The sequence below is a fragment of the Choloepus didactylus genome, chromosome 9 (assembly GCF_015220235.1).
Source record: "Choloepus didactylus isolate mChoDid1 chromosome 9, mChoDid1.pri, whole genome shotgun sequence".
Classification (NCBI taxonomy): Eukaryota; Metazoa; Chordata; class Mammalia; order Pilosa; family Megalonychidae; genus Choloepus; species Choloepus didactylus.
Window position 1 is genome coordinate 89,213,390 of NC_051315.1, and position 24,293 is coordinate 89,237,682.

The 24,293-nt window shown below is 36.4% G+C and overlaps 1 protein-coding gene across 1 annotated transcript in view; it reads right to left on the reverse strand.

Annotated features, from left to right (window-relative positions):
* Positions 1-12,593, reverse strand: part of BOLL (boule homolog, RNA binding protein) — a 69,427-nt gene extending 56,834 nt beyond the window's left edge. Inside the window, 5 exon segments of the mRNA XM_037849580.1 lie at positions 3,857-3,984; positions 7,439-7,514; positions 8,184-8,238; positions 10,109-10,200; positions 12,464-12,593. Coding sequence (XP_037705508.1) covers positions 3,857-3,984; positions 7,439-7,514; positions 8,184-8,238; positions 10,109-10,200; positions 12,464-12,592 — 480 coding nt within the window. The 5' untranslated portion in view covers position 12,593.
* Positions 12,594-24,293: the final 11,700 nt, after the last annotated feature.

Sequence of the window (24,293 nt, forward strand, 5' to 3'; positions counted from 1 at the left end):
TTCAAAATAAGAGTAAACCCCAAAACAGATTATTTAAAACCAGATTAAAAAAATGAGCAAGTTATATGAAAAAATAGGTAAAATGGACTATATTGATAACAATTAAATTTTGCTTTGTAACATCGGATCTAAGTTATAGATGTTCATCAGGTCCCTCCCTACACCACCACCCCTGAAAAGTATCATAGGTTTATACAATTCACAGACTATGATATGCTAATATATTGTATCACAGATTAACAGTAGAAAATATAATTATGTAATATTTATATTAATGTAGTAAAGGAGAAAAAAATGATCATCTCAGCAGTTGCAGAAAAAACATTTGTTAAAATTCAATACCCTTTAATGAGGAAAACCCTAAGCAAACAATCGAAATTAACTCCTTAATTTAAGGCAGGCAGTCATTCTCAACCAGGGCCCTTCTGCCTCCTAGAGAATATCTGGCAAAGCTGGGAGACATTTTTTTGCTGTCACAGCTGTGGGAGTGCTATTGGCATCTAGTGGGTAGAGGCCAGGAACGCTGCTGAACATACTACAATGCACAGCCACAGCCAGCCTCCCACAATAAAGAATCATTCAGCCCAAAATGTCAATAGTGCCAAGACTGAGCAAACCTGCTTAAGAGTATCCTCCAAAGCCAACAGAGTGCGTGTGTGTGTATGTATGTACGTGTGTGTGTGTGTGTGTGTGTGTGTGTGTGTGTGTGTGTAGGTATAAAACTTAATGGTGAATTGCTGAACTTATTTCCTTTTTTCAAGAACAAGGTCAAGATGCTATCACTGCATCAATACTGTAGACTCTGCCAGAGTAATAGCTTGAGAGGGGAAAAAATAAGAAAAGAATAGAAAGAAGCAGAAGTATAGTGAATCATAAATGACTGTCTAAAAGAGAATTTGGCAGGGTTGTTTACACAATATCAGCATGCAAATATCAAGAGCATTACTATATGCCACCTACAACATATTGGGAAGTGTGATTTACAATATATATACCATTCATAAAAGCAGCAAAAACTATAGGGTACCCTGTACTGGGCTGAACAGTGTCCCCCCAAAGTTCATGTCCACCTGGAACTTGTAAATGTGACCTTATTTGGAAATAGGGTCTTTGCAGAGGTAATCAAGTTAAGAAGAAGTCTTACTGGAAGAAGGTGGGCCTGAAATCCAATAGGGCTGGTGTCATAAGAGGGAAATTTGGACACAGACACACAGAGAAGAGAATGCCATGTGAAAACAAACACACATGGTGAAGATGGAGGCAGAAGTTGTAATAATGCAGCTGAAAACCAAGGATTGCTAGCAACCACCAGAAGCTAGAAAAGGCAAGGAAATATTTTTTCCTAGAGTCTTTGAAGAAAGCACAGACCTACCAACACCCTGATTTCAGACTTCTACCTTCAAGAACTCTGAGAGAATAAATTTCCTGTTGTTTTAAGCCATTCAGTTTATGGTAATTTGTTACAGAAGCCCTAGGAAAGTAACGTAATACCTAAGAATAAATCCAACAAAATTTGTCAGACTTTTTTATGGTGAAAGAAAACTTTTTTTGATGTAAATAAAAGAAGACCTAAATAAATGGAGTGATAGATCACGTTCATGGGTAGGAAGACTCAATATGCAAAGATTCCCACATGCCCCAAATTAATCTATATATTTAGTGAAATTCGAATAACAACCCAACAAGGACTTTTCAAAGAATTTAACAAGCAGAATTATAAAATGCATATCTATAAGCAAAGGCTTAAAGATAGACAAGACACTCCTGAAGAAGAACATGCCCTACATGATTTTAAAGCTTATTATAAAGCCACAGTAATTAAAATAGAATTGGGCAGGGTACATGAATGGAACAGAATGGAGAGTCCAAAAAGAGACCTACACACATGGAAATTTGGCATCTGACAGAGGATTCATTTCTAAACAGTAGAAAAAGGACGGATTAGTTAATAAACTCCAGATTTAAACTCTAGATGGGAACTCAACAATACTTTAGCAGTTTAAAAATACAATGTAGCAGACAATATTCCTGTGGTAAGAAAGTTTTTAAAACAAGAGAGTAAAAGCTGAAACCATAAAGGAAAACATTAACACATTTGTCAACATTAAACTAAGAACCTGTTTATGACAAAAAAATCATAAAACAAATTTAATGGACAACTCATATACTGGAAGAAGATATTTACAACCCACAAAATTCAGATAATTGAACTCAAGAAAAAGACAAACAACCCCAACAGAAAAATGGACAAAGGATATGAACAGGCAATTTCACAGAAGAAGAAACTCAAATGGCAGTAAGTATATAAAAATATATTCAGCCTTACAGCTGATTAAGCATATGAAATTTAAAACAAGATACTGTTTCAAAATAGTAATGAGAAAAATGTAAAACTCTAATCATTTTAAGGGTTGGCAAGGATTATGGAGAAAGCGGAGCTCTCATAACCTGATAGGAAGAGTGTAACTGGTACTTTGGAGTGTTACTTGGCAACAGCTAGTCAAAGATGTGCATATACCACAAATGTGAAATTCTACTTCTAGGAATATATTCTACTTCCCCAGTGCCCAAGGTACACAAAAATTTTCTAGGGGTACATGGGCATGAATAAGCTTTAAGAGTAACAATTTTCAGATCTTAAACATCATATCTACTTCTTCCTACTTTGATCTGCTTGTGAATGTGTCTGTGTAAAATGGGCTCTTCTTTTCCAAACTCCTCTTTCACAATCACCCTTCTCCTTCATTAAAGGAAGTCATATTTCTCATTCATTCTGGATCTTGCTCTAATGCTTTCTTCTGGAATGTAAAAACCACCAGAGAATCAAACAAATAGACAATTCAAGAAGGCAATGACCCTGAGAAATAATCCCAAGGGAGTAAAGCAAAGAAAGCGTGTGTATGAAATACTGAAGGGAGAATGGTACCTTATTTCATTCAGGGAATAAACTAAATTAGGTGGTAGACACAGGAATTCACAATAACTTGTGTATCTGAATTTAAAAACAAAGTTTGAAATTTTCTAATAGAAAGTTCTATTTGGTTGGCTAGTTTTATTCTGTTGCCTAGTTTTCAACTGAATGTTATGGCAGACATTTTATATTATTAAAACAAAGCTAAATTTATAGCTACAAAGTTCTGACAAAAATATATTTAAATCTAGTCTATAATATACTATATGGTTAAACTATTTAAGCTTATGATACATTTCAGATAACTTCAAAATGAGTGAGAGGATATATAATTTTTTCAAAAAAAAACCTGATAGGATATACAAGCAAAAACTTTGAAGACCACTGCCCTAGACAAACTCTCAAACAGGACATGAAAGATCTAGATGTTTATTATAGCTTTGATTGTAAGAAAAAAAAAGGAAACTTAAAATGTCCATCATTGGGGAATATAAAAAATTATAGTACACTTAAACAATGGAAAATTATAAAATGTTAAAATAAACTAGATATAAATGGGTTTAATCTCAAGAACATAATGTTGAGTGGAAAAAGCATATATTTATTATTGAGTTTAAAAACCACCCAAAGCAATAGTATATATTGTTTAAGGATACATACATTTGTGGTAAAAACATATAAAATGTTCATTTTATATGTTACCTTTGAGGAGGAAGGAGGGAAGCAAGGAGTCTAACTGAATTTGTCATTTTATCTACCCTCTTAAAAAAAATAAATATGGCAAATATGTTGACATCTATTAAATTTGGATAGCAGGTACATGGGTGTTATATTATTTGTACTTGTCTGTAGTTGAAATATTTCAGAAATAAAACATATTTTTAAAAAGATTGATAGTAATTCCTGTATAAAAGATAGCAACCCTTCTAAAATGAAATTACTTACAGGCCAAGGTGGTGGGACAGAAGTTACCTCTGGAGTGTGAAAATAAGCAACACCATTATGATAAGTGTAAGGATATCCAGTTGAAGTTGTTAGGTACATTGTTCCAGCTGCTGGCATTATACTGGAACCTAAAGCAAAGATTAAAATAATAATAACTGAAATGCTCAATTTAATTTTTAAAAATGTTATATCTGAACAGTATTTGGAAATACAGCTACAGTAAAAGCTGAATGTTATAATATTTTAAAAAAATTCCATGTTATGTTATGTTTGAAGTGTGTATTTTCAAACTCACTACCATAGAGCTTTTATTAATAATGAGTTCTAAAAATTCACCAATTCAGATTCTAACACCAATATAAGGAAACAGAGTTTCACAATTTAGATTCTTATCAGCTATCATTAGTTTTTCAAATATAAATTACATGTAATTTATAGTTACTTGTAGATTACAGACACTGTACTGAAGTTCCTAAGACCTTAATTAGACCTTTTATCTGTGAAAGGTCAAAGATGATGGACATACTGAAATGGGAGGCGATTCTACTTTCCTGAACATATTTTGGTTTCACCCTACTAATTCTTTGGGGTTACTATCAGCAAGCGTTCATTCATGCTGTGACTTTCTTTTATTCTCTCTCTCTTTGCTACGGCTGTTGTTATAAGCACGATCTACCACAAATCTTCATGCACATAGTTTCAGATCCTTATTTCTTTCCTCAGGCCAAATTATGTATGCCAAAAAATCAAATAATATATATTTTTTGTCTTGGAGGAGACTTTAAACATTACATAAACCAAAGGAAATTAAGAACTTGACCAGCAAGGTTATATAAATTACTTGGAATTGGCAATGCTACTTCAACTATCCAGTGCTTCTCAAAAATTAGCAAACATAAGAATTACCTAGACAGTTTATTAAAATACAAATTTTTGGCTCTACCCTGAGATATTTCGTTTCAGTAAATCTGGGTTGGGGCCTGAGAAATTGCATTTTGATAGATCCGGGCAAACTGATGCTAACTGCAAACCACACTTTAAGTAGGACTGGTCTATCCTTTAAGTAGCTTTCTCTTTTCACTGCATTTCTCTAGCATTTGGTCTAGCATTGTTACTGTTTATTCTAGTGGTTCTTAATCTGATCCTTTTGAGATGAAAGTCATGGTCTCTTTACATATACGTATGTATATGTATATGTTCATAGACATAAATTCAAACAAAATTTTGCACACAATTTCAGGAGGTTTCATGGAGACACCCCAAAGCGCATTAGTGAACCACAGGTTTATCTGTTAAATAAATACATTTTGAATGTATACTATTACAAAGCATGGAACAGGCCCTGATCATACAGGAAAAAAAAAAAATTAGACATGGTTGGTTTCCTAATAGAAGTTAGGTATTGGTAGAGAAGATAGTCACTAACTAAATACACAATTAATTAATTAATTAAAAATTGGATAAATACAATAAAGAGGCAGTATAGGGCACTATGGAGTAATATGAATCATTTCCTCACATTGCCTTTGTGAGGAAATGATGTTTGAGCTGAGCTTTCAAGAATGAATGGGATGAGGAATAGGATGGCAAAGAGCATTCTTGGTAGAGGAACCAGTATATGAGAGAGTCCCAAGAAGAAGAGTATGTTTTGGAACTAAGAGATGGTCATATGGCTAACGTACAGAGAGAAGAGAATAGCTCAAAATAAGCTGAGCATGGCATGATCAAATGTGTACTTCTGAAAGATCACTCTGGCTGTCTACTGAAGGATGGATTGGAAGGTAGGAAGACTGGATTTAGAGACACCAGTTAGGAGCCTTTTCCAAGTAATCCAAGTCAAGAAGGTATAGCTGGTGTTGGTACTGGAGATGAAAAGAAATGATAGATTTGAGAAAAATTAAGATAAGAATCCCTTGTATTTTGTAAACGCAGTTTTAATACCTAATATTTCCTTAGTATTTCTTCACAAAAAAGTAAAAAGAGCTTTGGAGTAAAAAAGCCCTGGATTTGAAGATTAGTGCTACCACTCACCATTTGGTTAAATTACTTAACTCCATACTTCTCAAATTTGGGTATGCATGCCCCAAGGGATATGAGATGGTATGTCAGGAGATTTGAAAAGACACGGGCTAATCATGGTGATCTTCCTATAGCATCAATTTTATTCAAGCAATTGTTTTGGGAAAACATTTTTAAATCAAATAAACACTATGATATTATGGAACAGAAAGCAACTTGTGCATGAAGTTTCAAAATAAAGCATGAGACTTTAAGGAAAATTTGCAATTCTGATATGCGCATTGGGTTAAGACACCTAACATGCCAAGATTAACACTCCTCTACCTTTAAGAGCATCTCAGCAGAAACAATTTTAAAACAAGGACTTTACCTTTCTAAAACTGAATTTTCTATTAATAAAAATAGAGCTAATAATTACTCATGAATTTCTGTGGAGATTAAATGAAATAAATGAAAACCCATAGCACTGACCCTTGTACCAAATAGTTCTTAAATAACTGTTAGGTATTTTTGTTTGTATTTTTGAAAGCATTCGGCATAGTGCTGATTTAATTTCTCTGTTAAGTCATTTGTGTGTCATAATATGAACATTACTACCTAGTTCCTACTGCTGGTGGTAGGGGGCTAAAGAACCATACTATATGTTACAGCTTAACTCCTGCAATTAACAACAGTAGTCTGAAAATATTCAGCATTTGCCACATTTAGTGTACTCCATTTTGAAGTATTAACCTCCCAAAGACACTTAAATTATCTCCTAATTTAACAAATCTTAAGCCAAAATTAAACTCAACACCTGTTAATTTTTAGGTCAAAAGCAGAACAGTCCAAATGAGCACAACATATTAATCTGTTAACAATATTTAGTAACTACCTAATGTTTTAAACATTCCAGTAGACATTAGAACATTGTTAAGAAAGAATAAGAAATTTTAGTTCCTAATTGTATGTGAAGTTTCTCCTTCTAATCAAAAACTCTGTCAGAGATTTTAAAAATTATTACAGGTAAAGATAACTATAAAGATGCCTAAGTTAATACATGGGAAGAGTGAGAAAAAAAAGAAGAGAACTGAAAGCATTGCAGAAATTTGAGGAAGGCACATAACTTAGTCAATTCCTAAAACTTTGGCAATTGTCCCCTTTTAATCATGATATGTGTGGCTGGATTACAGTACACACCATACAGCCAGAATTTCTGATACTAGTTCTATATTTTCATTTTCAGTATTTTTACTTTGTTTTTAATTCTAAATGTGTATTACTTTGGCTATTTTAAGTGATATTTTTAATCATAAGAGATTTTTTGTTTAAAGATGTAACTATATGGAATATATTTAAGCATCATTATTTGTGTAAATATTTCCCTAATGACCCAAAAAAAACCAAAACCAAACCACTAATGTATATTAGTGTGATAGGAAAATTTCATTTGAGAACCAACTTTGCTAACATAATCCTGTTAAATGAAAGAAACCTATTTTAATAAATTTCTATAAAATGTATAATTTTTCAAAAAGAACTATGCAAAAATATTGAAAAAATACATTAGATCTCAATACATACGAGGGATCCCTACTTGTTGTTTTCTTATTGCTGGACCAATGTTCAGTTTCTTATCCTTATAATTAAGTTTTTCTGCCTAAAATAAAGAAAAAAATTATTTTATTATTTAGGAACTATTATTAATAAGATCAATAAGGAAAAACTAGTGAGAAAGAATTTTTAAAATTCAAACTGTAACATTCTTTGAAGGCAGCAAGGTATAGTGGAAAGGGTAATTGTTTAGATTCGAATAGGTCTGAATGTTGGCTTCAATGCTCAGACCCTAATTCCTCATCTATAATATATGATACTTAATAATACACAATTTAAATTCAATTTTTCTCTTAAAAATTATATTTCATTTGCCATAAAGTTATTACACAGAACTACAGCTTATAGACTTTTTCTATGAATACTCTCAATTTATATAAAATTCTTCAAGGAAGGGAAACAATCTCAGCCTACTCTATGAGTCCATGTTCATAGTGTTTTTTAGGAATTCAAAATGCTATTAACACTGCTCAAAAGATACATCCCCAAATTCTTATTTAAGCAAACAAAGGGAAAAATTATATTTGTTTTACTGCAGATAATTTTCTTCTTAATCTTTTTTTTTAGAGTCTAATGTCAATCTCAAAATGCAAAAAAATTAAAAATATTTTTGTATTAATAATTATACTGGAACTCTGTTATTAAAGTTAACACTTTAAAGGATTAATTGGAAAAAAGTTCCAAAAGTGCAATTAAATACATCAAAACATCTTACCTCTTGTAAAATTTTTTGTGCATCTTCTTGTGTTTCAAAAGTGACGAAACCATACCTAAATAAGTGCATGAGTTATTTTCTTAGAATATTACATTAAAGTTATATTAAGGTTTTGAAAAACTTTGTTTTATAAGATCACTGTAGGAGTGAGCACATCTTTCTATGGTGCACCAGCATGCCAAAGGTAGGAGAATTATTCATAGCTTTAATACTGTCACCTTCCTCTTAGAGTCAGAGAGCTAAAAGAAGAAGAAGAAAAGGAAAGATACCAAGGGACTTCATAACAGTTTCAGCTGTGGGCTGCATATACGGCAGGAAAACACGACAGATTCATGGTCTGACTTACAAATTAGGATACAATGAATTTCATCCAGAGTAATAATCTCCTTAAACAGCCATCAAAGGAGGACAAAAACTTTAAAAATATTAAAGTAAAAATTTCAACAAAATTTCTTATTATTGGTAAATGAGTGTACAAACTTATTGTTTAAGAATTATTATTAGCACATATAACTTGATAATACAATTATTTATTAGTATATTTCTCCTTAATACTAGTTAAAAATACATTCAACCAATTTTCATACCTACTTTTCATATATGATTGTTGCCTTCAGAGTAAAATTCATATAATGTTCTTTTTAAAGATACAAAGACATAATGTATGCCAGGTCCAGAAAGCCAAAATAGGTAAAGAGAAAAAAGTAAAAGTATATTCCTCCAAAGCAGATATACTATTTATTTATATCTATTTAGGTAACTTAAGGAAATTCTTTGAAATAGTGCTAGATTTCTTGATTACCATTTTCTTTGATTCATAATTACTGTATTATATATAAAGTTCTTTTTTCTGACAAAGGATTTTCTCTGTTTCTGTTTGCCCAAGCATTAAAGAGCTAAGAAATATTTTTACATTAAATTTTTTGGTGGAACACATGCACCACCCAGTGGAAAAGGCCCAAAATACAGTTTACATTTCCATGTGTTTAAAAATGATAAATAAATGGATATTACCAAAACATTGCAAATTCTGTTAGTCAAACAAAAGATATACAGTCATACTTCATCTTAATATGTTTGGCAATCTGAGGAAGTATCTCATCTGTTTAACAATAACCTTTCTGCAGAATCCCATCTCTCCCCAAGTCATATATGTTGTTTCTCACTAACAACTTTTTCTGTCCATCTCATTGATCCCTTCTCTGATGTCTATAAAGATATACGTCGGGTCTCTCTTACAAGAAAACAAACAAATACAGTCCTTCATTGATCTTCACTGCCTTATCAATTTTCTAACTGCAAACTCCTTACTTAAGTGGACTATACAAACCACCCTCTTCCTCTCTGAAATTTGGCTCCTGTACACATCAATCCACTGAAACAGTTTAAGATAGTTAGACATTTCTAGACAAATTCTACTGCTTTTTTTTTTTTAGTTTTCATTCTCCTATATATATAGCATTTGAAAATCAGTCTCATTAGATTTACATTTCTCAAATTATCTCCCTAATTAGGTCTCTAAGGCAGAGCCTACAGCCATTCCTTTGGGTCAGCTGCTTTACTTTAAAATAAAGCTTTTTATGATCTAATGCAGGGATACAATTTCAAAGTATTTGATTCTTTACCTTCTGTAAATTAGTTACTCAACATCAAGCACTTGCTACCTAACAATGAATGATCCCTCAGCCCACACAAGAATAGTTTCCTACCAAATTAAGGAATACTATAGTGTCATCCTCCCTCTCAAATACACATACACGTGCACATACACGAAAGGAATAGGAGATCAAAAGGTAGGAGGAAAGAACAGGGCATGAAATTATCAGTTAAAAAAATGAAACCAAAGTAAGTTAGTATACAAAACCCTAGTAATCCAAATAAAAATACAGTTGCTAATTCTATGTACTATCTTTAGTGATACTAACCCTTTGGACACTCCAGCTCTGTCATTTACAATCTTCACTTCTTTTACAGACCCATATTGGGAAAAAAATTTTCTTAAATCATTTTCGTTTGTCTAATGGCATAAAAAGAAAACATGAAAAAGCATTTTTTTAATTGAAAACAGATGAAACAACTCTTATGCTTGTTTTGGAAACAAAAAGTTTAACAATATGGATATAAGAATGCCTCTCATGGTAAAAACAGTGTATGCAACTATTTAGTTTGTTAAGATTCAGTATAAAGACTTTGCTTTAGGCAGCAACTATATTGTTGAACATATCAATTGAAATAGTTTTTAAACTGAATTATTTTAAAACTATAAAGAGAGCTCATTATTTAAAGGACTCTTTCAGTAATTATTGCTTTCTAGTTGGCCGATTTTTTTTTTTAACAATTGGATTAGGCAATGCTATAAATATATTAAGTGCTTACTACCACTGGCTTTCATGGCTCAGATAAACTCACCATCATGGCAGTGGATGTAGGGTATGTTGGCCTATACCAGTTGCTCTACTTTAATCCACACAGACCCCAGGTAGAGTCAGGTTATAGGAAAGGAATATTATTTCCAAAAAGTACTCGAACTCAACTTGAGAAAACAATGGAGTGACTGTAAGATTTAAAGTTACTAAATACTTTATTTGTAACCAATTATCCATATAGCTAAATATATATGACATTCAAAATAAAAAGTTGGAAAAAAATTGCCCCCAAGAGAAACTATATGTCCCTAGAAAAAAATTTTGTTTACAAAAATGGGAACAAAAAACATGGCTAACAGCAGAGCTAATCCTCTTGAGTTCTCTTGTTACCTCAATATGACAAATACTAAGTTAATCTAAGAATAGTCAATTGCCTTTTATTTCAACAAACACAAAATGGAATCAATGCTAGAATAAAGATTGGTATTAGAGATTTGAAAACAAATTAATTCAAACTATTCTCTGGTTAGAAGAATCCTTAGCTCAATTTTGCAGCTTCATTTCTTTTCTGAGAAGTAAAGACAAAAAGTCAAGATGATTAGGTATTAAGACTCTAGACTTCTAAAAGTTAAGAGGTTTAAAAAGTCTGAGATTGCTTGCTATTATAGTAAACTATTTCCTTGCTGACATTTATGTATGGTTTTGAAAAGGACTTAAGTATAAGGGAAGGAGCCCTAGCAGTTTCCTTAAAGCTATGAATGCATTGTAGGAATGGCCCCCAAAGTTCATAGTGTAGCTGATTAGCTTCAGTAACCTAGAATAACCTCACCATACATATTAATGACTTATTATTTCTGGTCAGCCATTAATATTTTCAAAGAAACAGAAAATCTTTTTAAAGTAATTATTTCATGAGAAATGATTTTTACTTTATTTTTATTGAAATAATTACATATTGTTTAAGACTCATTACATTGGCAAATACCCCAAACCTAGATTCATTATTTTGGCAAATACACTAAGTACAACATTTCTCTTGAACAGGGAAAAAAAAAATCCAAATTGTAACAGACTAATAATACGAAATAGTGAGTTATAATTGTCAAATATACTCTAATGGCACAAGAGTTAATTAATTAGAAAATACATCTCTCCCTGTAATTTCTAATATATAGCCTGGGAGCTTAGAAATCCTTCTATATATCCATTTGGAAGGAAAGGGATTCCACTTAAAATAAACAAGCACGCCTTTCTTATAGAAGGTCACCACTACCTCCTTTATGGGGGTGCTGCAAAACATCTCACAAACTATGTTTCTTTGAAACAATGAAATGGCTGATTACATGATTTATGTATATTACTGCTAAGATACTTTATTCTAACAAGGACATGGGCCTATTTTTTTTGGTGATCAAATTCTGAATCATATCATAGAAAGCAATTTGCAAAAGATGAAGCCTAGGAAGTTGCTCAAGAAATTCTTGAACATGGAGTAAAGAAACAGGATTTCTAAAGACTACATTTCTTTTAAATTGTGTCTTTTGAAAATTATGATTGAATATTACTTGTGCTAATGGAATATTAGGCAAGAAAGCATAACTTATTATCATGGTATGGTGAAGTGAAGAACATGGAGCTATGAGCTGGAAAACTAGTATTCTAGCCATCCCTCTGCCACTAATTGGCTAGGGGCCTGAAGTCAGTGAGTCTCAATTTCTTTGGATGTGCAATTGGACAATTATATGTGCCCTACTTAATTTACATAGTTGTTTGAAAAGGTTATTTATCTTAAGGCAATTTGAAACCTATTACTATGCAAATACATTATTTTTATAGTTGTTAAAAAAAATGTCTGAGAAATAAAAAAAACTTCTAACGTAAAAAATACACTATATTGCATGCATAAATAGGTACCTTAAAGTCAATTCCTCCTACAAAGATGCGATTAGGGATCACTGTTCCATATCTTGGGGCACTTGTTGGATTATTCAAAGGCACAGGTGACACAGGATTAGGGGATGGAGATAATGAATCTGTTTGCATCTGATTTGATGTTTGCTGTAAAATAAAATTCTTTTAAACTTTTAGAACTGGGTATAGTTTTGTTGTAGACTGAGGACATATATCTTTCAAAAATATGACACATTTAGATAAAATGTAGGAAAAGACTTTCTTTTATCCTAATATAAAGATTTTAATTAGAGCTAACAGCTTTTTGGGTCAACAAAAAATATAGCAAATATAGAATGCACTCAACTACAGAGATGATCTTATGGAGAAATATTAAACTTAAAAAGAAGTTTGAGAAGCAGAAAAGCAGCCCCAGAGAGCTGGGAGCTGGCCCGGCACAAGCAACTAAGCCTTGGTGTTAGGAGGTGGACTGGTATTCACCAGTAGGCTGTGGTGTTCTTATGTTAACAGAACACCAGCATCAGATAAGGTCACTCTGTATTGTGATGGATCAATATAAAAACAAGACCACTCCATAATCATGTCTGAACACTGATAAAAACAAGAACATTCTCCACATCATAAAAATGACCAACTATCCCTCCATCCTGGTTGATATGCGTGACTTTTTTTTAAAAAACCAATCACAGCTTTAGTCTTGACCCCTTGTCTTGCCTTCTAGGTAAGAATTATTAACATACCCTATCATTACTCTCTCTTTCTGGCAACATGTAATCTAGAGCAGAGCCTTTCTTCCTTTAACTACCTAACACAGCTTAAATCCTATAATAAGTTCTTTTGAACACCTCCTTACTGAGAGGCCCCCTAGTTCCTCATGGTATGTGTAATGGTGTATGTTTCTCCTAGTTGCAACAAGTCAATGAACCCAAGTTTATTCAACTAGAGGTGAATGGTTTTTGGCTAAAGGGTATTGACAAGTTAACAGAGAAACTCTAACATTCAAATTCACTGTTCTTCAGCTTAAAGTCACATTTTTAAATGCACTTGTCAATTTGAAGATTGGCCTGATTTTGTAAATAAATATTATTTTTTAACATAGACATAAATTCTCACATCAAAGCACTGAACTCAGGATATTTATATGCTCACATTTATAAGTTAGAGGACCTAAATTAAATTTGTAATAAATAAATATCAATATATAAGCCTTTGCACAATGGCAAGATAGTAGACTCTTAAGGAATATCTGAAACAAACAAGACTTGAGATAGAATTTTGAAGAGGAAACTAATTCTACAACTTGGTAATCATTTCCTTCTGGGAATATTAACTGGAATTCTGGGACAAACCTACTAAATGAGTGCTTTGAAGAAATCATTGTTCATGATTTCAATTCTCTGAGAAACAAATATGTAAAAAATCTCCAACCTAGGTAATGGAGCTATTGTTCTGTTTCATATTTTTCTTACTGGGTCAATAAAACCATAATCCCTAACATAATCTCTGCCAGATGTACAGAAAAATGATTAGGCAGTATGGCTTATAGGGCTACTGGCTGGACATCAAGAGTTCTCTTTCTGATATAGTCTTAAGGAAAACCATGTACTCCCTTAATAAGGGAGTTCATAAATACATCCTGCAAGTCACAGAAAAGCCATCACATTTAATAATTGCTATGTTGTAGTTTCCAATTAAAAAAATTGGGAAACCAATCTTAACAGTATCTTCTGATATCTGAAGATTACTTATAACTTCAGTAACTTTACTCAGGACACAGTACTCAGAACAGATGAACACATCCAGCATCAATGGGATGTGCAGTTTTATTTTCCAAACTGTGGATCTGCATTGCTAGAGATAACATAATAGCTGTAATAGGTGTAAAATTGTCTCTCTTCCTGTTTGTTCACAGAGTGTAGACACTACCTATTTGCTAAATTTAAAAACAAATCAGTCTTCACAAAATTCCTTTCTTAAAAACAAAATTAGAGTTTGATGGATGAACTCATTTGTTCTTAGAGTTGAGTAAGTCAAACTCCATTATTTTTCATTGAAGGATGAAATGAATGGAAGTGAAGATAATGCTTTATTTTCAAATCCTGAGAAACTAAATAAAGAATGCTCACTGAGGAAAGAAAAATATCAACTTTTACACTCATCTTTATGGGTCCTGCTTTATTATGGGTTCCAACTGCCTTTTCTCCTTACCACTTATCACCTTCTAACATACCATATAATTTACTTCTATTATCGTCTTTTCTTTACACTGGAATGTAATGTTCATGAGGGCAGTTCTGCCCATTTTATTCACTGCAGCATCTAAAGTAGTGTTGGCACATATCAGGTGTTCAATAAATATTTGGTAAATGAATGAATAAACGAACGAATTATTTCTTCAGGAGAGACCTAATCACCATGTGCCAACCACTATGCTGGGGGCTGAAGAACACAATATGAGTTAATAGCTTAGTTAATATTGAAATGTTACCAGCAAGGGGCCCCAGGTAGAGAAAACATCTAAATTCCTCAGAAGTTAACGAGTTGCAATGGGTCAAATTCAGAAAACCTCAAATTCTACCGGCAATAAATTTGCAAGTGTATTAAAGCATCTAGATAGGTGATACTATCGGGTTAAAAGTAGGGGTCCTCCATTTTCTAAAACTTCCAGTACTAAACAGTTCATTAAAATTCTTCAACAAAGTAACGTCCTCATACTGCCTCCTCCCTTAGAGAATTAACTTCGAAATCTATCATCTACTCTGCAAATGAAGACAACAGTTAGAGTGGGCTAACCGTCGCAGTCAAGGACTCTGCGCTCCTTCCCCTCCGGGGCCAGCAAGTTGAGACGCTGGGGGAAATGGTCGCGGCAACACCTTCCTCGGGTTCTCTCGAGTCATCGTGGACTTGGACACTGACACGAGGATCCACCCCCTCCCCACCAAAGTGCGGGAGGGAAAGAAGGCTAACCAGCGAGAAATTTTGCTTCCGCGAACCCGCCAGCAGCAGTGGCGGGAAATCCTCAACGGCACCGACCTGACGTCGGTCTCGTGCAACAGCCCTCCCCACAGCCCTCTCTCTTCGCGCTGCGCTCATTGGCTGTCGGCGCGGGGCGGGGCGCGGCGGCACGTTGCTTCGGCCCCTCGGGCGGGCCAGGTCTCCGGAGCCCTGCCCTCCCACTCCAAGCCCTGACGCTCAAGCGTGCAGCCGGGTTTGGGTCTCCCAGGCCATCCTGGTCACAGGTTCCTCCCCCTTTCCCAGGCCTCTCAGGCTTCCGGGTCCCTACCGACCAGTCGGCGACCGCAGGCGTCCGACGCTCCTCACCGTGGACTACTGGGCGTGAGCGAGCGTCAAGACAAAGGCCGAGCCCAGTTTCGGCGGGAAAGAGATTTATCAGGCCCTGCCCTGCCTGATGCACAGGGTCCAGCTAACCGGCCGCCTCCTGAACCTCCTGGCCGTTTCTCGAGGAGGTCCCTCAGCCCGTCTACACCCAGTCCAGGCTCGGTGGCCGCACCCTCCTGACCCAACGACACAATCCGACAGGGCCTGCAGGCAGGAGGCTATTCGCGGATGTCGCAGGGGTACCTTGGCCACGTTTCTTCCAAACAAAATAGCGGGAGTTTGGGCTCTAAACCTCGCTGTTCCAGCTCCTCAGGGACGGGGTCCATGCTGCTGCCTCCCCTCCTCCCTTGCGCTTGGGGCCTGGCCCCAGCCCTGCTGACGTACTCACCTCCCCGGACTCGGTCTCCATCTTCCTGTCTTTTCTTCAAAAAACGGGGGGAAAGGAATAGAATCCTAAAGTTTGGAAGCGCCTTCACACCAAGAAGCAACACCACGTTTTCCCGACTGGGGGACTCTCTCCCCCTGGCAGCGACAGCGGCAGTGGCAGCAGCAGGGCCCAGGCTCTGACCCGGGGCCTGAACCTGCCGCCTCGGGGGCGGGGGGGTGGGGGCGGTGAGCGGTGGTGGACGGTGCGAGGGTAGGCGGCGTCGCCTTGGGCTGCGGGCGGCTGTACGTGCGGGCGCCGCAAGGCGGGGACGGACGTAGGCGGGTTTTGGATGTGGCTGCTCGTCCAGGAACCGGGACGTCTCAGGGGCTGAGCACGCAGCCGGTTTGGGTGGACGTAGGGTGTGCGGGTCGAGGACCTCGGTCTGGGGGTTACGCTCGCCATGCTTTCGAACAGCTGGGGAGGAGAGAGCGAACAGTCATGCAAAGCGCCATGCACCGCACGCCTTTTCCTCTCTCCTTAGAGACGAAAAGTCGGCTTCTGGGACTCGTGGGTTTCGAGACGTTGATGTGACCTCCAGGCTTTACTAAGGAACAACAAGCCGGTTGACTGGCGACTTCCGAAGGCTGGTGGAAGGCGAGGAGGCGGTTTCCAGAATCCAGCTCTGACCCCCGAGGCCTGACGCGCCGAACTAGGGGTTTCCCAAGAAGCCGCGGACGCCGTGCTGCACCTGTCGCCGCCGTCACTCATCCCCGCCGAGCGGGCGGGGGCAAAGTGGGCGGCTTGACCAGGGCCGGCTTTGCGCTCAAGCGCTCGCCCCAGGCCCGCGTCCGGGACAGCTCGGATGGGCCTCGACTCTGCTGAGCACTGCACGGTCCCGGCACAGCCTAGGGAGCGGGTCCGCGATGAAACCATCGGCTTGCGGGAGGGTGGGTGGGTAGTGCAACGGGGTTTGAGAGGCACTAGCCTCCAGTATCCTTGGGATCTTCTTTGAAAGCAACTGCTTTGTTGAGAATATTTCTAAATGGTAGCTGAGACTTAGAGACTTTTAAAATATACATTTAAAATATACATATATACACACATATACGTATGTGGAATAAAAATATATAATCAAGCTGTAAACAACTAGGTAAGCTTGCATAATAATAATCATGATTATTGTAGCTACCGTTTACCAAGGGCTCATTTTTTGCCAGGTACAATGCTTTATAATCAGAATCATCTAATCATCTTATTCTCAGTGTCCTTCAGACAGATACTCCTTTTATCTTCATTTTACAGGTGAGGAAATGGAGGTTTGGAGGTTGAGTAACTTGGTCAAGGTCTAAAGCTATAGGGGATTTAACCCTGGGACTGTCTGATCTTTTTTTGTGATATATATTTTTTAAATGTGCAACAACTGTTGAAGGTTACACCAGTAATAACTTTTTTGTGCTCTATTGCAAAAGTTTGACTGTGGGTTGGTTATTTAATCTAAGATAAAGGTATAAGAAATAAGCAGAGTGACTTTATTAATATTTAATCTGTTCAAAGATTGGCCCATCTTTAAATTTTTTACCAAAAATAAAATGGGAAACTTTTGTCCATTGAATATAACACCCTAAAAAACATCCTAAATGTCATTGTAAAGTTCTGCATCCAATTTAAGCTGATTTTATCAGGCTTTAGTTTCTGTGGAAATAGGATACAAACCTATTAAAATTAAAACTCATATTCTGGAGCAAATTTAACTTTTTACTGCTATTGCTGATCTTCTTTGAGCACTTCTTCAGTAGCAGTGATGGATTTGAATGGATGTTACTATACTTTTAGGCCAAGTTTTGGGAGATGACAATGGTTAAGACCTGGTTCTTGCTCTTCAGCAGCCTGTAGTCTATGTGAATAGAAAGTTTATATACTTTTTATTTTTTTATGTATGTTTGATGTATTATGTCCCCCAGAATGCCATGTTCTTTAATGCAATCTTGTGGGGCAGACTTATTAGTGTTGATTAGGTTGGAATCTTTGCATTAGGTTGTTTCCATAGAGATATGACCCACCCAAGTGTGGGTGATACCTTTGATTAGATTATTTCCGTGGAGGTGAGGCCCCACCCATTCAGCCTGTATCTTGATTAGTTTACTGGGGCCTTATAAGAGCTCAGACAGAGGAGCTTGCTGCTGCAGCTTAAAGAGACATTTTGAAGACAGCTGTTGAAAGCTGACGGTGACATTTTGGGGAATGCCTTTTTTTTTTAAATTAATTTCAGCTTTATTGAGATATATTCACATATCATACAGTCATCCATGGTGTACAATCAACTGTTCACAGTTCTATCATATAGTTGTGCATTCATCACCCCAATCTATTTTTGAACATTTTCCTTACACCAGAAAGAATAAGGATAAAAAATAGTAAAGAACACCCATCCCACCCTATTTTTCATTTAGTTTTTGTCCCCATTTTTCTATTCATCCAACCATATACTGGATAGAGAGTGTGATCCACAAGGTTTTCACAATCACACTGTCACCTCTTGTAACTCATTGTTATACAATTGTCTTCAAGAGTCAGGCTACTGGGTTGGAGATTGATAGTTTCATCATATTCTACTATTTACACTAAAACCTAAAAAGTGTTACTATATGGTGCGTAAGAATGTCCACCAGAGTGACCTCTCAACTCCATTTGAAATCTCTCAACCAGTGAAACTCTTTTTGTTTCATTTCACACCCCTCTTTTGTTCAAGAAGATGTTCTCAATCCCACGATGCTGGGTCCACATTCATCCCTGGGAGTCATATCCGCATTGCCAGGAGATTTACACCCCTGGTTTGGAGTTGCCCAGTTGGGTTAGCTAGAGAGGGGCCACATCTGAGCAACAAAGACGTACTTGGAGAAACTCTTAGGCACAATTATAAGCAGGTTTAGCCTTTCCTTTTGCAGTAACAAGCTTCATAAGGGTAAGCCCCAAGATAGAGGCTCGGCATACCAAACTGTCAGCCCTCAATGTTTGTGAAACATCACAATAATCCAGGTGAGGAGCTCAACACCTCCACATTTCCCCCAGCAATTCAGGGGGCCCTGCAATATGTTTTTGTTTATTTTTAATTCATTTTTATTGAGATATATTCACATACCATACAGTCATACAAACAAAGCATACATTCAATTGTTTACAGTACCATTGTGCATTCATCACAAAATTAATTTTTTGATGTTTTCATTGCCACACACAAAAATAATAAGAATAAAAATTAAAGTGAAAAAGAACAATTAAACTAAAAAGAACCTTGGGTGTTTTTTTTCCCTTCCCCCATTTTCTACTCATCCATCCATAAACTGGGCAAAGGGAGTGTGGTCCATAGGCTTTCCCAATCACATTGTCACCCCTCATAAACATTTTTATACAATGTCTACAAGATTCATGGGTTCTGGGTTGTAGTTTGATAGTTTCAGGTATTTACTGCTAGCTATGGCATTCATTAGAATCTAAAAAGGGTTGTCTATATTGTGCATAAGATGCCCCCACAGTGACTTCTCGGCTCCTCTTGGAATCTCTCTGCCACTGAAGCTTATTTCATTTCCTTTCACATCCCCCTTTTGGTCAGAAGATGTTCTCCATCCCACGATGCTGGGTCTAGTTTCCTCCCCGGGAGTCATATTCCATGTTGCCAGGGAGATTTACTCCCCTGGGTGTCAAATCCCACGTAGGGGAAGGCAGTGATTTCTCCTGCCAATTGGCTTAGCTAGAGAGAGACGGCCACATCTGAGCAACAAGAGGCTTTTGGAGGAGACTCTTAGGCACAATTATAGGCAGGCCCCTCTCCCTTCCTGCAAATATGTTTTTATTTGGGATGTGTTGCTATTTCACACTAACCTATACAAACCTGCCAGAATCTTCCTATTCAAAGTTCCATGTATTATGGTTTTTGAAAAACTGTAGAAATTATATTGTTTAGCAAATATAGATCCTGCACCAAATAACATCTTTTCCCTTCTTCTCACATGGAGAATGCCATTTTGAAATGCAGTGGGAGCACGCAGACACTAGCCATGTGCCTTCCCAGCTAACAGAGGTTTTCTGGAGGCCAATGGCCTTTCTTCAGTGAAGGTACCCTATTGTTGTGCCTTACTTTGGGCACTTGATGGCCTTAAGACTGTACTTTATAACCAAATAACCCCCTTTATAAAAGTCAATCCATTTTTGGTGTTTCGTGTAAGGGCAGTATTAGCAAACTGAAATGCTCCACAGTTAAATGCAGCAGTAGAAGAGTTGCCAGGTGCAGACATAGCCCAATCAGGGAATGATTTAACTTGATGGATAAAAACATGAAAGACTTGTTTAGAGATTCCTCTGTTCCATTTCATTTCTTTCTTGTTTCTAGGTCTATTATCTTATTGGTGAATTTTTGGAAATTATTACATGCTTTCTTTTCTCCATGATGTTGGATGTCTGATATAGGAGGTGAGGAATAGGGTTTTGAAAAAGTCTGCCTTAATTAGCAATGAGATCAGCTCAGATTTTCTTTTCCTGTACAGAAAGCAATTAATTACACTTGGAGAGGATGTCACAGAGATGGTCTGACTAGAGCAATACTGATTCATTAGAAAATTCCTTGTAAAGAATTACTTAGTTGATTTAATTTTGCTCTCTACTATGAACAACTATTTAGACATAGAATATATAATATAGAACACAATGCATAATATATAAGATAGACTCAATAAATATTTGTAGAATAAAGGAATAAATGAATGAACGACCCTAACCCCATTCTCTACTTTATTCCCACTTCCAGCATTGACTCTTATTTTAAAGGCACCTGTAAGAGACAATCGTTCTTCCTTTCTGGCTCCATATCAGAACAATGAGATCAGATACTCATTTTCTCATTTCTAACTCTCAGAAGTTAAGTAAGGGCATATTTAACTGTAAAGGAAAATGTTAGTTGTGAGGTTTAATAGAGGGTTTTTTGTTTTTCTTTGTTTGTTTGATAAGGTAAAAACTAGGAAAGTTCCTAGGACTGCAGACAGACTAGGGCCTGCTAGGCTACAGCTGTCCTATCTGGACCACTGTTACATCTTTCTGGACTGAAAGTGCATAACAATCATTGTCAGAGAACCTTTTTCTGAGTCATTCACACAAACACGTTTTGAATAATTACTTACATGTTTTCATTTGCTTTTAGGGGAGCACTTTATGTTAGGAACATCTCATCTGCAGATCCTTTTGACTGCACATTGTCAGGTATTTCCTTAAGAGCAAATAAAGCTGTTATCTAAAATGGTCAATTATAAGCCATGTAACACTTCATTGCAAGAATGATTATCCAGAACATTTGTCCAGTTGTAGACACAGTCCTGCAAATGTTTGCCTCAGCCGGCCCCTTTGTCTTAATTCTTTCCTGCTTTTACACTCCTGACCACCACCATTACTGTTTTTTAACTTCTTCCCATGCTTATCTCATCCTAGATTTGATGCATGAAGTATTTTCAGGGCTACTATCGTAACACCTTAATTCATGTTTCTCATACTCTAAGGCGTCTTGGCAATGGCTTAAATCGGTGTCTGCTAATGCTGTTCTATCTATGATGTTTCATGATCTGTGTATCAACCATTTGTTGAATTGAATTGTCACTTGTCTACTCTTCCTCCAGCAACTGTTTTTGTTCTTGAGTACTGGCAATTGGTGCTTTGGTTGCATTATGACCTTTGTACCTAAAACAGCCACCGTTTATCACTGTGCATATTATCAATCCCTTACTGCTCCACTCCCCAGATGATGTGGTGCAAAGGACTTCCTTTCATTCAGTGATACTTCATCAAAAGGTGTTCAGTGGGGCTATGGTAGTCCTGCCTAAGTATAGCTCCAGCACTATAAGACAGTATCAGTTTATGTTGATCGTGCTTTAGTATTGCATATTCAGATGTCAGTAACTGCTTGACATTTGGAAACATTTCATCTTTCTGAGTGTTCCAAGTAGCTCTCTTCCACTGAAGGCAATTTCTGGAGAAGAACTCAGCTGAGAACAGCCCAAACACCAGCATCTGGGGGAACAAGGGCTCAGTCCTGAAGGAGGAATCTGAGTGGCATACCACAGCATATGCTGAGGTGAGTTCAAAACCATGGAATTACTTTTTTCTCCACAGTGGGATTAAGCAGGTTACTGTGCTTGCTTTTGGCTAAAGGAAAACAAGATAGAAATGGAATATAACTCCATGGAAGTTCAAGCTTTTTTTTCTTTCTTTTTCTTAGAGAGGGCACTCAAGAGATTGCAGCTTAGCCAATATCAGGAGTATAGATTCAATAACCTAAAATTGTGACACTGAAAGTTGGAATTGCACATTATATTTGACTGCAGGCTTGAAACCATTTTTTCCATGAGTTCATCCTTTCTTGGTTCTATGCTCAAAAAAAATATCAATATTGATTATATATCTGGACTTTTTTAAGGTTGGGTCTCCTTGAAGCACTGAAAAAATTTTTTAGAAGCAGACCAAATTAAAAGCCATTATTTAAGCATCTGGAATAGGTTCATTAGCCATCACTTGTTGGTAAGCTTTGGTAATGGCAAGTTTTGAATGGTAATATAATGTTGTGATTCAGTGTGAGAGGCTTTGGTCTCTGATTCTGTTGTATGCCCTTGAGAGAGTTATGTAATCTCTGCTTTCTATCTATAAAGTAAGGATGATAGGATATATTTCATGGAGCTGTTGTTGGGATTAAATGAGATAATGCCTGTAAATTCCTAGTACCATGCTTAACATTAAGTAAGTGCTCATTGGCTTTTTTTTCTGAGATGTACAGGTATTTCCCCATGAGAATAATAAGAAGTTGACTGTCCTTGCACCAGGGTGCTGCCTAGTATCTTGTATACAGTACAAATATAGTCACACAAAAATCTCGGCTTAACATAGGCCTCCCATGGTGCTATTTACTTTGGCCACTGAATTTATTACCTTGGTTTGGGTACAGTTTGATTAGAAAAGATGAAACAAACATTACTTTAAAATGTCTTGTTAATGGTGATGGCTTCTACTACCATTAGCTAATATTTTAAGACACAATATCCATTTAGGGCCTTCCATTGTTTTCAGAGGGTGGATATACATTCACATATCAAAAAGTCAATTTTTTTTTGCTGACTTTCTGTCAGATATATTTTCTTTGTTTTTATCCCATAATGTGGTTGATGATTTGCTTTAATGGGAACAGAAGGGTCAGCTCTGCCATTATTGAAAGTTTCACTAGAATTATCTTCAATTCATGATATTTTCCAGGAATATTTTAAGCTACCCATCCATTTTGAGTTGGTTTAGTTTGAACTACACAGTATAATTTTGAAATCCACTTAACTGGATCCATGCACTAGGCAATGAGTTGGAGCTGCCAATGTCTTCATGTTATGGAATTATTAATCTTCCTTTAAAATACTACTTTGACCCACAAAGGGACCACATTACAGTATCAGTGGAATCTACACATTAAACATAGGCAAAACTTGATTTCTTATTCAATTTAGATAACCATAAATATAAGTATAATTTATAAAATATAAACATGAGTCCTAATACCTTCTTTCTACATCCCCTGAGGGCTAATGCTCTAGTTCAATAGTTTTAAGAAAAATACTGAGTGCTTGTTATGTGTCATCACAGTGTTAAGTTTCTCAGTGTACAAAAGTGAATAAGACCTGAATTTTACAGTCTCAAGTAGAAGGTAGAAACTTGAAGACATAGTATCAATATTGTATAGTAAATAAAAAAAGTTATTAATGGAGAATAAAGGGTAATTTGTGGGTTTTGGAAAGGCTTCCTAGAAAGGATGCTGTCTGAATTGAATTTTGAAGAAATAATGGTTAGCTCTCTGAGGAGAGGTAGGTGGGAAATGCATTTCATGCAACCAAGACGTGAAAGCATGAAACATGTGGTATTCATTGGACTTCAACTAGCCTGATAGTCCTAGAGAGTGAAGGAAGAGGAGCAGAGTAACCAGAGAGGAAGCCAGGGAAATAGTTTGGACCATGACTGCTAATGCCAAAGAGCCTGGACCCTATTCAGTGGGTACCTGGAAACTAATAAAGCTTTATAGCAGGGAGTCAGATTTGTGCTTTAGGTAAATCC